The 14,030-nt window shown below is 40.0% G+C and overlaps 1 protein-coding gene across 2 annotated transcripts in view; it reads right to left on the bottom strand.

Annotated features, from left to right (window-relative positions):
• The window catches only part of kcnn4 (potassium intermediate/small conductance calcium-activated channel, subfamily N, member 4), a 55,050-nt gene that overhangs the window by 22,980 nt on the left and 18,040 nt on the right, over positions 1 to 14,030 (bottom strand). For both annotated transcript variants that reach the window (XM_066682978.1, XM_066682979.1), the window contains exons 2-3: positions 6,327 to 6,422; positions 1,107 to 1,561 (exon numbers count right to left, since the gene is read on the bottom strand). In XM_066682978.1, coding sequence (XP_066539075.1) covers positions 1,107 to 1,561; positions 6,327 to 6,422 — 551 coding nt within the window. The remainder of the gene's footprint in view (positions 1 to 1,106; positions 1,562 to 6,326; positions 6,423 to 14,030) is intronic.

The raw sequence follows: 14,030 nt of genomic DNA on the forward strand, positions 1-14,030 counted from the left end.
GGACTCTCCCTTAGAGACAGGGTTAGGAGCTCGGACATCCGGGAGAGACTCAGAGTGTAGCCGCTGCTCCTCCATGTTGAGAGTAACCAGTTAAGGTGGTTCAGGCATCTGGTCCGGATGCCTCCTGGACGCCTTCCTGGTGAGGTGTTCCGGGCATGTCCAACAGGGAGGAGGCCCCGGGGCACACCAAGAACATGCTGGAGAGACTACATGTCTCGACTGGCCTGGGAAGGCCTTGGTATACCTCCGGAGGTGGCTGGGAGAAGGAGGTCTGGGTTTCTTTGCTCCGACTGCTTCCCCCACGACCCGGACCTGGATAAGCGGTGGATAATGGATGGATGGATGGAAACTTGGAAGTTTAAATTGTTTTCACACAGTGATAAATCAAAGCGCACCAGAATGTTTCACAACAAAACATGTGAGAATGTTCTCTTCGCATATTGGTCAGACCTGTATGGTGCGGAAGCAATAAAGTTCATACAGGAAGAAGCTCCTGTGTCCTGTGTGGAGTCGTGCAGGTTTCTGTGCAATTTAACACGAAGCAACGGCAACACTTGCACTTGTTTATAGAACTGATATTTATCTGGGCAAGATACCAGGTTAAAGTACACCTGCAGTATGCATTCTCCTTCCCAGGTTAGCTGTTAAAATTTAGTCAGTTTTTGTTTACATGTTCTGCTGCATCCCATAATGCAAATCACACCTGGCTATGGGAGCAGTTTAACTCAAACTAGAGCTAAGTAGTTCACCTGATATTTGGGTCAGATCAAGGATGGATCACATTCACACCACAAACAAACTGCTACATAGTTCGTTTGGGACCAGACCGAGACAACATCCTCTCAAGGGTCTCGGTATGGTTGTGAAAAAAACGAACTTAGACACATGTACAGCTGCCTTAGAGCCTTCTATTATATTGAGTGTATTTGTTCACCACCTGAAAGTGTACAATTAAAACTGATATTATAAATTACTTTTGTAAATGTGGTGCATATAACTTTTATTACATATAAGAATGTTTATGGGTGTGTGTGTGTGTGTGTGTGTGTGTGTGAGTGTGTGTGTGTGCATATGTATGTGTGTGTGCGTGTATGTGTGTGATATACCTCTCACAGAGCCTCAACATCCATGCAGCAGACAGCCAGAATAACAGGATAAAAACGAGGAGGGTGCGGGCTGGGTACTTGTTCATCAGCACTTTAAGCACAAAACGGAAGGTGAAGTTGATGTTGTTGAGTGAGCCAATGCTCCTGTAGGAGGCGCTCAGGAGTACTTTGCTGTGCAGGAGGATGGCTCTGTGGACCAAGTACAACCTCAGGAACATCAACCCAGAAAGAAGAAGCTCTATCTCCATCCAGGTCTCCCTCTGGCTCTGGCAAAGACAGATAGGGGGCACAGAGGAGTTCAAGACAGGGGCTGGGGCTGGGACGCGTAAGTCCGGCCCCAGGTATGAGGCCACTGGGTGAATGGCACAAACTAGCAGCTCCAGGGAAATGCCCAACACCCGGTTAGTCGTCATAGCAATACGCCAGTCCACCTGGTTGTGGTCTATGATGAAGAGCTTGGAGGAGGGAGAGAGGAACAAAAACAGGGTGTTAAGTGATTTTTTAGCCAAAAAAATGGACACAAATTCAGGTAATTAAAATGCTTCTACATTTTAATATTGTTTGTGCAGAAGTGTGTTGTCCAAACAGGATTAAATTTACTTAGAACATCAACAATATGTGTCATCGTACAAGAGGCACTCCATCCAACATGCTGATGCTTCACTCAGTAGCTATTTGTCACTCCATTACTAGCATATGTCAATCAGTTTTTGTCATATTTCACTCTGTTATTTAGCAGGTTCTGCTGTTTTTAGCTTAGCAAACACTGCTAGCTTCTAGTTGGTAAACAATTTTACAAGATTACCATTGTACTACTGTTCTGTGATTTGCTGTATTAATCCCAAGAAAATCCATTCTTGAATAAGTCCAAAATGAACAAAGGCTCTTTTCACATAACCTAGTATTTACTGGTTACATCTTTGTTTTTGGCAGAATCTCGAGGTGTTTGTGTTTTCTTGAATTTCCCCTGGGGATCAATAAAGTATGTATGTACATACGTACGTACATATGTATCTATCTATCTATCTATCTATCTATCTATCTATCTATCTATCTATCTATCTATCTATCTGTGGCGGATGCTGGTCTTTCAAGGAGGGGAATCTAAATTTCGGCCTACATCATAAAATGTGTCGGTATATTTGTACATAAATTCTACCCTCCGTTCCTTTTCAAGAAAATGATCTGTGACCCTGTCGTACCAACAAAGTGTCTTTTCGCTATTGAACTCTCTGGACGCTCAGTGTCCGCGCTGTTTAAATCACTGTGAAGCTCCGGGAATGATTGAGAGGAAAGCTGTGTCTTTACCACAAAAGTTGAGCGCGTTGTAGTGCATATTTTTTATTCAATGACATGTACACACAACAGTATATATTTGATCACTTATTTTTTTGACATTTTAGGGGAAGCTGAGCTTCCCTTGCAGTCTTAGAGCAATCGCCTCTGCTATTTATCTATCTCTGTTTAGTTCTGTTTCCCACATTGCTTCTTGGTTTTCCAAGTGCTGTGTTAGCCACCCTTAATTCTTCTTTTACGTTTATATATTTTTATATTATATTTAAAGTATAGTTAGTATAGTTGAATGCTTTTTCCCCACATTAAAATTATTTGTACCTTAAATAGGGCTTAGTAACATTCAGCCAACAACATTAAAATTAAGGTCCACCTTAAATGGTTTAAAGTTACATTCATATGCATTATCCTTTGTGCTTTAGAATCTATTGGAAATAAAACTGCCTTCTAAATAGGGATCTCATGTTGTCTATGCAGCAAATATTGCCACAAAAACAACAAAACTGTGGCTTATATATTTAGAATTATTGATTCCCTGTACAAAAAATAACTATCTTAACCTCACGTGACTGTTACAGCTTTACGTAAGGCAAACAGAGTTTACATTTATGGCATTTTGATAGACGCTCTTATCTAGAGCAACTTACAAAGTTACTAGTATTACAGGTAGACCAACGCAGTGTTAGGAGTTTTGCCCAAGGACTCATTGACGCGGGGTTGCCCAGACTGGGAATCTAACCCAGGTCTCTCACATGGGAGCCAATGGTGCCCATCATGCCTCCATTCTATCTTCTGTCACTTGGCTTGCGCCAGTGTGTCCCTGATACCTCTACTGGCCTGGCTCTCATCTCAACTTATAGGCTTTTTGAGTGGATTTTGTTATGGTGTCCGTGGCCTGTCCACGTCTCCTATCCTGTGTACTGGCTCTGCTCATCCCCGTCTTCTCCCATGTCCATCCTAATCCATTGTCACCATCTGTGTCTTGTTTGCAGCTCTACTTTGTTAAAATGTATTTTAAATTTTGCTGTGAATATGGAAACTAAAAACATATCCTGTGTTACATTACATCCAGGCTTGTAGGTGTTAATTTAATTTGTTTTCTTTTTATAGTTATTATGAATTGTTGGCACTTGTGCTTCCCTCATCAAGGACTATATGATCCCCTTGAGAATAGAGTAAGAGGTGAGGAGCAGGTGTTGATGATTGGAGTGGAAGTAGGTTGAAGTGGGCTTAGGAGAGTAGGGGGTGTAGGCCATGCTCAGACCTAGGGTGGGATTGAGTGAAGGCAGATGATATCTTGGCAGGGCTGGGCAGTAGAGACATGTGCTTAGGTACTTAATATGAGCATGAGGTGCAGGGCCAAATGACATGGTCTTGCAAATGTGGCATTCAAATGACAGACAGGACAAAATTTTATAATATTACACTGCACTGAGAGCCATGCTGATGCAGCTTGCAACACATTTTAGATTTTTATCACTTTCTCTCTGTCTTAGATGTCTCTGTTGAAATAAAGTACGGAAAGAAGATGAAGAGTGTTACACACACACACATCATCATCATCATCATCATCTTATTTTCCGATTTTCCATTTCAGGGTAGCGGTGACGCATACACACATATAGAGGGAATTCCCACCTCTGTACCACTTTGTTGCTCTTCTGCTTTTGAGCAAAAGCTAACAGCACGCTGCTTATTGTGTGAAGGAGATCCACTGTGTTGCGAGCTGAGATAAGCAGCTCATGTTGTAACCTCACGGCTGTTATCTATGTGCTGCACTCACAGGCCGTTCTGCTCTGACAGACTTCCTGAAATCTGCCTGATCTTGGTTAAAAAGTCATTGCACACTTAAGCTTCTCTACATAGCCACTCTGCAACTGCACACTCAATGAAATGTTACTTGTTGGATATGCAGTAGGAGGGATAGATCAAACATTGATTTTGGAATGGAATGGAATTAAGATTTGTTAAAAGAATATATAGTAAAGTCTGCACACACTTGGAGGCCAAAAGAAATTATTTCCAAATTTCTTTCAGATTTTGTTTGCAATAAAAATGCCTGGGTGCATGTACCAAGTCTTCAATTCCAGACAAACCATCAATGTCTGAATTATAGGTCCAAAATACATGTAGTATACTGGATACATGTATAAACAGTTAATCTAGTCACATTAATGAACTCACTGAATTGGTTAACTTCAAACATGTTGAAATTTGAGGTTTGAGCAATCTTTCTAAAGAACTAAAGGACTAAATGGATTGTATTGGGATCAGACATGTACACCACTGTCTATTAGCACTGAAACCAACACTAGTATTGGCCTCAGAAAAAGAGCCAGATATGTAATGTTAAACTCTCCCATAAACTATCTGTGTTTACACATACTGAGCATTACTCTACTGACAAAAATAAAATGGCCATATCAATATTGCTCCACTGACATCTATCACCTGCTAGCATGACCAGCTATTCATGTAAATATGATATTCATGAGCAATAAACATACTTAAAGTGCCTTGTCATACGTAATTTGACAGTGTTAATATAGTGTGTCTAAAATGGTGCTTACACTCAATTAGAATTATTTTTCAGCTGAGCATGGCAGATAACCAAGGGAAGCAACATGTTTGCTGTAAAACCACCTATTGGTAAGTACAAGCCATATCTTAGTTTCAAGCTTGGAGTGCAAATGGCAAACAGGCAATTAAAGGGAAGGTCTACAATTGTGAGGAATTACTGTTCTTTCACGTTTTTTAAAGATAAGAAGCTATGCATCTTTCAAAGGGAAACTGTTTGAGGGACAAAAACGACTGTTGTTTGTATTTGGCGGTAGTGGCCTATGTTTACTTTCATGCAGTCAGCCGTCTCACGAATTTGGAGACATTTCCATCTTTTATAATCGGAAGCAGCAGAAATATGTCAATCAATCCTTATCTCGGTTTGTACTTTACAGTGTTTGGCATTCGTTTTATTGACTAAAAAGCTACAGATTCCTTTTCTTTGCTGAGAGAAAGCATAGAATACCAGACCAGACACTTTTTTTTTTACAGACACCAGGGCTTAGTAAACACATTGCTCTGGTTTCTAGCATGCAAACAGACTGGTGAGGACATATCTTTATTAATCTTTTTAAAAAAGCCTATTCTGCTGCAGCAACTGCTCCTAATTTTCTGGGAAGGTTTTACAGTAGATACTGGAGAATTGTGAGGATTTGATGTCCACCAGAGCATAAGTGAAGTCAAGTACTAATGCTTAATGATTAGCTCTGGATTAGAAAAAGTCTTTCCAATTCACCCTTAAGATACTAAATGGAGCTTTATCACTCCAGAAAATGCAGTTTTACTGCTACAGATTTCAGTACTGAAGCAAGCTGTTTCATATCTAACATATTTTAAATATCATCTGTATCCAATGATGGTGCTGTCCAAAAAAATGTATCTCCAAAATAGTAACTTTACAAGAGAAGGAATAAACCTTCTTAACTTTTAATGGAAATCAATAAAGAAAAAACATTTGAATCAAGTCATTTTGGAGCATTTTTATTGGTTCATGAAATTCCTACATAATGTGGAAGACAGCTGCTGGGTTCAGGGAATGTTGTAAACTAAATGGAGATATAGGCTTTTCACTGCACAGTATGCTCCCTAACAAAGACACCTTATTTTGATGTAACTTTATAGGAGCACTGGATGTTTCTTTGGCCGCTAACAGTGTGGCACTTTTGTGGCAAGTGGCAAGTAGCATTTTTGTTTTTTATTTTTGCCGTGTTACTGCATTTCTTGCTTCCTCCAGAGAAAATAGCATTAAAACACAATAGCAGAAACTCTGAGGTGACTGTGAGCTGAGGAGAGTAAACCCTGATTGTAAGCTAGAAATTGGTACACACCCATAGTGTAAATACTGCGTTGTTTAATGAAAGTACTCACCCGGACATCTTTATAGTGGAAAGCAATGATGAGGATGAGTAGACAGAAAGTGGAGACACTGATGAGGCCGTTTATGGAGAGGGCGTAGATGGAGCCCTGATGAAAAGCAGAGAAGAGAGAGAGGGAACAATATGTTATAAAAAAATATGGCCATGGTGGGAGACAGGGGTTAAGCTCATATAATTTTTCACATATTTGTCTATTTTTCCAGGAGTGGGTATGGTACACTAGCCAAAAATGTGTCGAAAGAAAAAAATAATAATGCTGACTGCACTCATTCTGAAATTAGAGCTACATCATTCTGTATTAACAAAAGGAAACGTTAATGAATAAAATAAAATAAAAATTCCCTTGGACAAAAACATTATAAATAATATTTAAAGATAACAAGTCTTGCCTGTGTAATGTTTATAAAAATGTATTGAAATCTTTGAATTTTTAAATCTTGTTTACTGACATAGTTGCCTCATATGTTTACCAATATCTGTGGTGCAAATTACAGATGCAAACTGTAATTTTAATCAAAGAGTGGAAAACATTTGCCTAGTAGAGGCTTTTGCCATTTAACCTAACAAAGCAAGTTTAATTCACTCTGTGGCAGGCACAGCTAGCTTTAATTTCCCCTTGGTAGCTACTGGAGCAGGTGTAGTATGTTTAAATGCTCATGTAGCAGCTATTAAAGCAGCCACAGCTTCATGGTAGTTTTAACCACTCAGCAAACTCTCCAAGAGCAGGCATAGTGAATTTTAATGACCTAGTGTCAGTTATAGACTGGACATAGCAGGATTTAATCGCACAGAGGTAGCTTATGTTGCAGGCATTTCAAGTTTTAATTGCTCCACAGTAGCTCATAGAGCAGGCATAAGACATTTTTATCACCCTTGCTGCAGTGTAATTTGTGGAGCAGGTATAGCAAATTTAATTACCTTCTGGGATAGTTCTACACCACTCATACAAACCAGTATTCTGTGGCAGTCCCTTGCGCTAACATTAATGATTGTGTTAATTCATTTTTTAAAACTGTATGGTCAGTGAAAAGCATGTCTTAAGCAATTCATTGGAATGATTTCTAGAATTAAATTGGAGGAAAATTGCCTCTTTGGAAGCTTTAGAACCAGTTCTTTGCATCAATTCAATGGTTGATGCACCAAAAATTGTCAAGGAAATATGTTACCAATGTTTAGGGCCCTCTCTAATGCCAGTTGGAGAAGTTGGCCAAATCAGAAAAAACATGTGTCAGCTGCTATATTTTTGCCTTCTCATACCATGTCCTTGAACATAACATTTATTTTGGAAGACAATGCATGAGAATAATTTTACTTTAATTCTTTGTAGCGAAATGTAAAACACTTGAATGCAATGTACTTTTGGCACAAGATAAAAACATTATTTTCAAGGACAAGACATGAAACAGTTTGTACCTTAATATTTTGTTGCAAAACATGAAACACTTGGTTATTTGCAGAAATAAGAAAACTGACACTTTTAATTTAGTTTTGATAAAATATAAAATCCCTTTTAATTGATGTCTTCCTATAATACTATTTGTATTATATTGATTAAATATTGATTTCAGTATTCTGGGATTTTGAATGATTATTCAAAGACTTTAGTTTGAGTCTCAAAAATCACCTATATATTCATGCTTAGCAAACATATATATCATAGATCAAGTATTTCCAGAAGAGTAATGTTTTTCCTCAAAATCAAACTGTGATTTGTTAGATCCTCTTTCACTTCCTAATTATATTAGTGGTTAATCTGATACATTAGGCATTCTGGTCAGCTCCTGAAGGCCTAAATAATGGGAGAGCTCATTTTGCTGTATCTACTAAAACCCACAAAGAAAAAACAAAACATGACTGGATAAATTTCCATAGGTTCTTTCACAATTTTAATCATTTTATTGTATTAGTATAATCTTATCAGATTTCAGATACAAGTGTGATGCTACTATTTAACGTACAATGACAAATATATAGTTTTGGTTCACAAAAATCTTTAGGCCTAGAAGGTGTTGAGTGTGTCTTGCTGTGGTGCACAACGCCCAACATCATATTTACAGATTAACACAAGAGTGTTTCACACTGATAAAGATATGTACTATACCACTGTGAACTACTGTCAATGTATTTGGTAAACAGCTTATAAGAGTGAATAGATTTAGATTCATAGGTGAATGACTAGGTACACTGAATATTTGTAGATGTTCCTTATATGTAGTAACTGTGAACACAAATACAGCGCAGGTTGTATAATTTCCCGAAGGTCTGAAGTGTGCATGTTCAATGCCCAGCATTAGTCTGTGAAGCAGATGAAGCACATGCTAATACATTTGGGATGATGTGTTTCTGATTTGAAAGAAAAACAAAAAACTACAAAATTAATTACAAGTCTCCATCTGATCTAAATGACACTATTGTGGAAGCTAACAAAACCTTACAGCAATGCTCTAACATCTAGTCCCAAATTCTCCAGAAGAGAGGATACAGTTAGAGCAGCAAAGAGGGAAAAACTACCTATTAAAATTCAGAATTTTGGAAGAAAAGAGTTTTTTTTTATTATTTAATAAACTTTATAGCGAAACATGGTCTGCTGCATTATGCTGTCATTAGATATTAATGCTGGAAGAATGTTTGAAACAAATGAACTTCAAGCACTTGCTAATATGTAACACACAATTAAGTTTATTGATGCATGCTGTTATTTTGCTAATCAGCCTAGAGGCTTTTTCCCTGCTTACTTGTAGGCTTGTCATTAACTTGTAGGATGGATGGCTAGATTTAGATGCATTTTCACTCGTTTAAGCAACCATTGAAAACCAGTGGAAGGAAGAATTCTGAGAAATGAGAAGCTGTCTTGGGGGCTGCACATTATAATGAGCACCTTATCCTAAAAATGGTATCACATTTAGCACAGTTGAGATGATCTAAACGCTGGAAAACTGAATTTGAATGTTTATGGGTTTTACTCACAATATATTACAAACAAAATTTGCCTTAAAATATTGTTTGCATAGAAATAATTACTCAAGTAGAAATAAAGCCTAGCAACAATCTGAGTGAAAAAATAGTAAGTCATTTTGCTGCAAAGTTTTCTGGCACCTGCTTGTCCAAGATTTAGTCTAAAATCGAGGGTATTAAAAAGCTTTACATGCAGCAACAGGAAGGCATTACACTATGCTGGAAAAGTTGCTTTGAGTACATGATAGCAGTCACAAGAATATGTTGGATGATTCCTTCTGGCACTTCAACTCATAAATGAATGATGATCCATTATTCCAGTTACACTGCACCACAGCCCAGTGCTGGCTGTCTTCACACCCCTCTAGCTGATACTTTGCATTGGGCATGGTGACCTAATTTCCAAGTTCCAGTTTTTAACTGGAGCCCTACTCCCCACAAGTCAGATTTTCTACTCAGAATATCGGTAGATTTTCACCAACCCCGAGTACAGAATCCAAGATGGCTGCCCACATATCAGTGTGTAAAAGCAGGTGTATCATACAGTTTATTAGAGCTTCTATCTATTTGTGTCTCATTACATCAATTGAAAACATAATTACTGTCTTACTGCAGAATATGAACAGGTTTCCATGGGGTTTGTGTGCATGGAATATCACATAATATGCTGTTATCAACTAGTTTTTCTAATAGTGCTAACCAGGAACAATCTAACAATAGTAACTTAGGGCATAGGGTTTTCTGAAAGTTTACCACGATCAGCTCAGGTGTGCTGTCATTCCCAGCTCCAACATTCAACTTTCAACTTTAAAGCATCGGAATTCATAGAATTATACTGAGGTTTCCTCACTAAACTCATGAAAAAATAAATTACATACATTTTACATTACATTTGTTTATTATTTACTCTTGGCAATAAGTGAATTAATGTATTATTCATAATACAGAACATTCATTGGAACCAGTGTAGGAATTTGAATAAGGCAAATTCTAAGCACTACTTTTGCAGTATGTATTATTTCCACCATATCCCCAGATAACAAGAGCTGTGAGGAAAACAACAACAACAAATTACTTCTGTTTACTGTTTTATATTATTTACTGCATCTTTTCAGAGTAAGTTAAACCCAAGAAAAATGACATTCAGGCTCATGCTGCACATCATTAAATATCAAGCTGCTGCCCTCATAACATCAAACAACATGACTGAGGACTGTTTGATGGAAATGTTCTGGTTAATGTTTAACTGGACCACAAACTTCAGCAGTGTACACCTTTCACCAGTTCAACACATTATACCTCATCATATGCCAATGGGAAGGTATAAAGGCAAAAAAAAATTCCTGCCAGATTTGTGTATGCTAACTCACCCCAGAGCTTTTCAAAACCACTTTCAGTGTATTGCTTAAACACAATTCTTTTCTGATTCGTTTCCCATAGAATTACAGGCAGCAATTTATATCATAACCATTTTTATTATTATTTTATGAATCACATTTATAATATAAGAAAATATTCAACAATTAGACAAGCATGAAAGCTACACAGCAGCCTCCAGGAACATCATATTAACTTTAGCAACCATCAGAGAGTCTGTGTCTGTGTCTGTTTAAAAAGCCCTAGCAGGCACCTGGTATTCTACAGCAATAGGGCAGCACTCTCTTATCCAACCACTTATGCTCTTACTCATCTAGCATCAAGGAAACACAGTCTGGTAAGTGCTAAACTTAATTGTAAATTAGGCAAATTATAATCAAGCCTGAAATCTGTAGATTTGATTGTTGTATCACAATCAGAGGTTACAGAATGACTAATGCATCATGCCTGGGCCACACCAAGACCTGCTAAATATAACCTCCCTTACTCATTCAGCATCAGCAAAGCAGTTTTCCATGTGCTCAGTGCTTACAGTGTGAAGGTAAGGTGAGCGCCAGTACAACTTATGGTGCAACAGTGATGATGTAAATGGAAGTTTTAATGGATTCATTTAGCAACTAATAGTTTTAAAGGAGGAGGGGGTTGGACAACATATGGGAAGGACAATTAGGAAAGTCTTCAAGATGCAGGCTTTCGCTGGGGTGAGCGCTTTGGCAACACTTGTTTTGGGTTTTGGGTCCCCAAGCTCTGCTTCCTCTGCGGAAGACGTGCTGGTGGGATTGAGAAGATCCTCGAAGTATTCCTTCCACCGTCTGGTGACGTCCCCAGTCGAGGTCAACAGTTCCCCACCCCCACCATATACAGTGTTGGTGGAAAACTGCTTTCCCCTCCTGAGTCGCCTGACGGTTTGCCAGAAACTTCTCAGAGCCGACCGAAAGTCGTTTTCCATGTTCTCACCGAGCTCCTCCCACACCCGAGTTTTTGCCTCAGCGACTGCCGAGGCCGCAAGCCGCTTGGCTCCTCGGTAACTGTTGGCTGCCTCCGGAGTCCCCTGAGCCAACCAGGCTCGATAGGACTCTTTCTTCAGCTTGACAGCCCCCCTCACCCGGGGTGTCCACCACCGAGTGCGGGGATTGCCACCCCGACAGGCACCGACAACCTTGCAGCCACAGCTCCGTTCAGCCGCCTCAACAATGGAGGTCCGGAACATGGCCCACTCAGACTCAATGTCACCAGCCTCCCCCGGGATGCAGTCGAAGCTCTGCCGGATGTGGGAGTTGAAGATCTTTCTGACAGGTTCCTCTGCCAAACGTTCCCAGCAAACCCTCAGCACACGTTTGGGCCTGCCAGGTCTGTTCGGCATCCTCCCCCGCCATCTGATCCAACTCACCACAAGGTGGTGATTAGTTGACAGCTCAGCGCCTCTCTTCACCCGAGTGTCCAGAACATATGGCCGCAGGTCAGATGATACGACTATAAAGTCTATCATCGAAATGCGGCCTAGGGTGTCCTGATGCCAGGTGTACTTGTGGACACCCTTATGTTCGAACATGGTGTTCGTAATGGACAAACTGTGACGAGCACAGAAATCCAATAACTGAACACCACTCGGGTTCAGATTAGCGGGGCCGTTCCTCCCAATCACGCCCCTCCAGGTCTCACTGTCATTACCCACGTGAGCGTTGAAGTCCCCCAGCAGAACAATGGAGTCCCCAGAATGAGTGTTCTCCAGCACTCCCTCTAGGGTCCCCAAGAAGGCATGGTACTCTGAACTGCTGTTCGGTGCATAAGCACAAACAACAGTCAGAGCCCTTTCCCCAACCCGAAGGCGCAGGGAAATTACCCTCTCGTCCACTGGGGTAAACCCCAACGTACAGGCGCTAAGCCGGGGGGCTATGAGTAAGCCCACACCTGCCTTATGCCTCTCACCCTGGGCAACTCCAGAGTGAAAGAGCATCCAGCCCCTCTCAAGGAGATTGGTTCCAGATCCCATACTGTGTGTCGAGGTGAGCCCAACTATATCTAGCCGGTACCTCTCAACCTCGCGCACCAGCTCAGGCTCTTTTCCCACCAGAGAGGTTACGTTCCATGTTCCAAAAGCCAGTTTCAGTAACTGAGGATCAGAACGCCAGGGCCCCCGACCCCGACCGCCACCCGATCCACAATGCACCAGACCCGGATTACTACCTCTCCCACAGGTGGTGGGCCCATGGGAGAGTGGACCCATGTATCTCCTTCGGGCTAAGCCCGGCCGGACCCCATGGGTGAAAGTCCGGCCACCAGGCGTTCGCCAAGGAGCCCCTCCCCCAGGCCTGGCTCCAGGGTGAGGCCCCGGTAACCCTGCTCCGGGCAAGGGAGGCTGTGTCCGTGTTCTTGTCTTTTTCATCCGTGTCTTTATGGATCACTCTTTGTCTGGCCCATCACCTAGGACCAATTTGCCTTGGGAGACCCTACCAGGGGCTATTGCCCCCGACAACATAGCTCCTAGGCTCACGCAGGCACGCAAACCCCTCCACCACGTTAAGGTGGTGATCCAAGGAGGAGAAATAATTTTATGTACTTATTTATTTATTTTAGATTAAGAACAATGATACAAATTTCTGATTCAAGACTAAGTCCTTATGGTAAGTGAATATATATATATATATATATATCCACTTATGATGAAGCTCTTCCCTGTAAGTAAAATACATTTTGTATTTTATGATTTTATGTGTATTTCCTAGTCCTAATTGAAACTTTTTTTTTCATCTTTAGATTTCAGTAAAAACATTCTGGCACTATTATAATGCTACTTTCTACGAATGCTGTTATCCCTGAAGAGCCATTGATTGCTGACTCAAGAATGTAATACTTGCTACATGTACATCAGATTTTACGATCAGTGACTCAGTATTTCTAGAAGCAGTCTTTTCCTTGAAAATCAACATTACAAAGCAGCTGAGAGCGACATTGGTTGACATATTCAATGCAGCTCGGACTGGAACAAACATCTGCAGGTAAGAACTGACATTCTGTTATTTATCACGGAAAAATAAGATTAATTTAGGTTTAATTTAAAATATTATTCATTTATTTATTTGTTTTAGATTAAGAACAATGATACAAATTTCTGGTCCAAGACTAAGTCCTTATAAATATATATATATATATATATATATAAAATATGTATTTTATAATGGTATACATGAAAATATTCGTAACTCTTTAATCATGCGTCCTAATCAGTTATGAACTGGAGACACCTCCTACTTGAACACATCCACTTATGATGAAGCTCTTCCCTGTAAGTAAAATACATTTTGTAATTTGTAATTTTATGTGTAATTCCTAGTCCTAATTGAAACATTTTTTTTTCATCTTT

The sequence above is a fragment of the Hoplias malabaricus genome, chromosome 10 (assembly GCF_029633855.1).
Source record: "Hoplias malabaricus isolate fHopMal1 chromosome 10, fHopMal1.hap1, whole genome shotgun sequence".
NCBI classification, from domain to species: domain Eukaryota; kingdom Metazoa; phylum Chordata; class Actinopteri; order Characiformes; family Erythrinidae; genus Hoplias; species Hoplias malabaricus.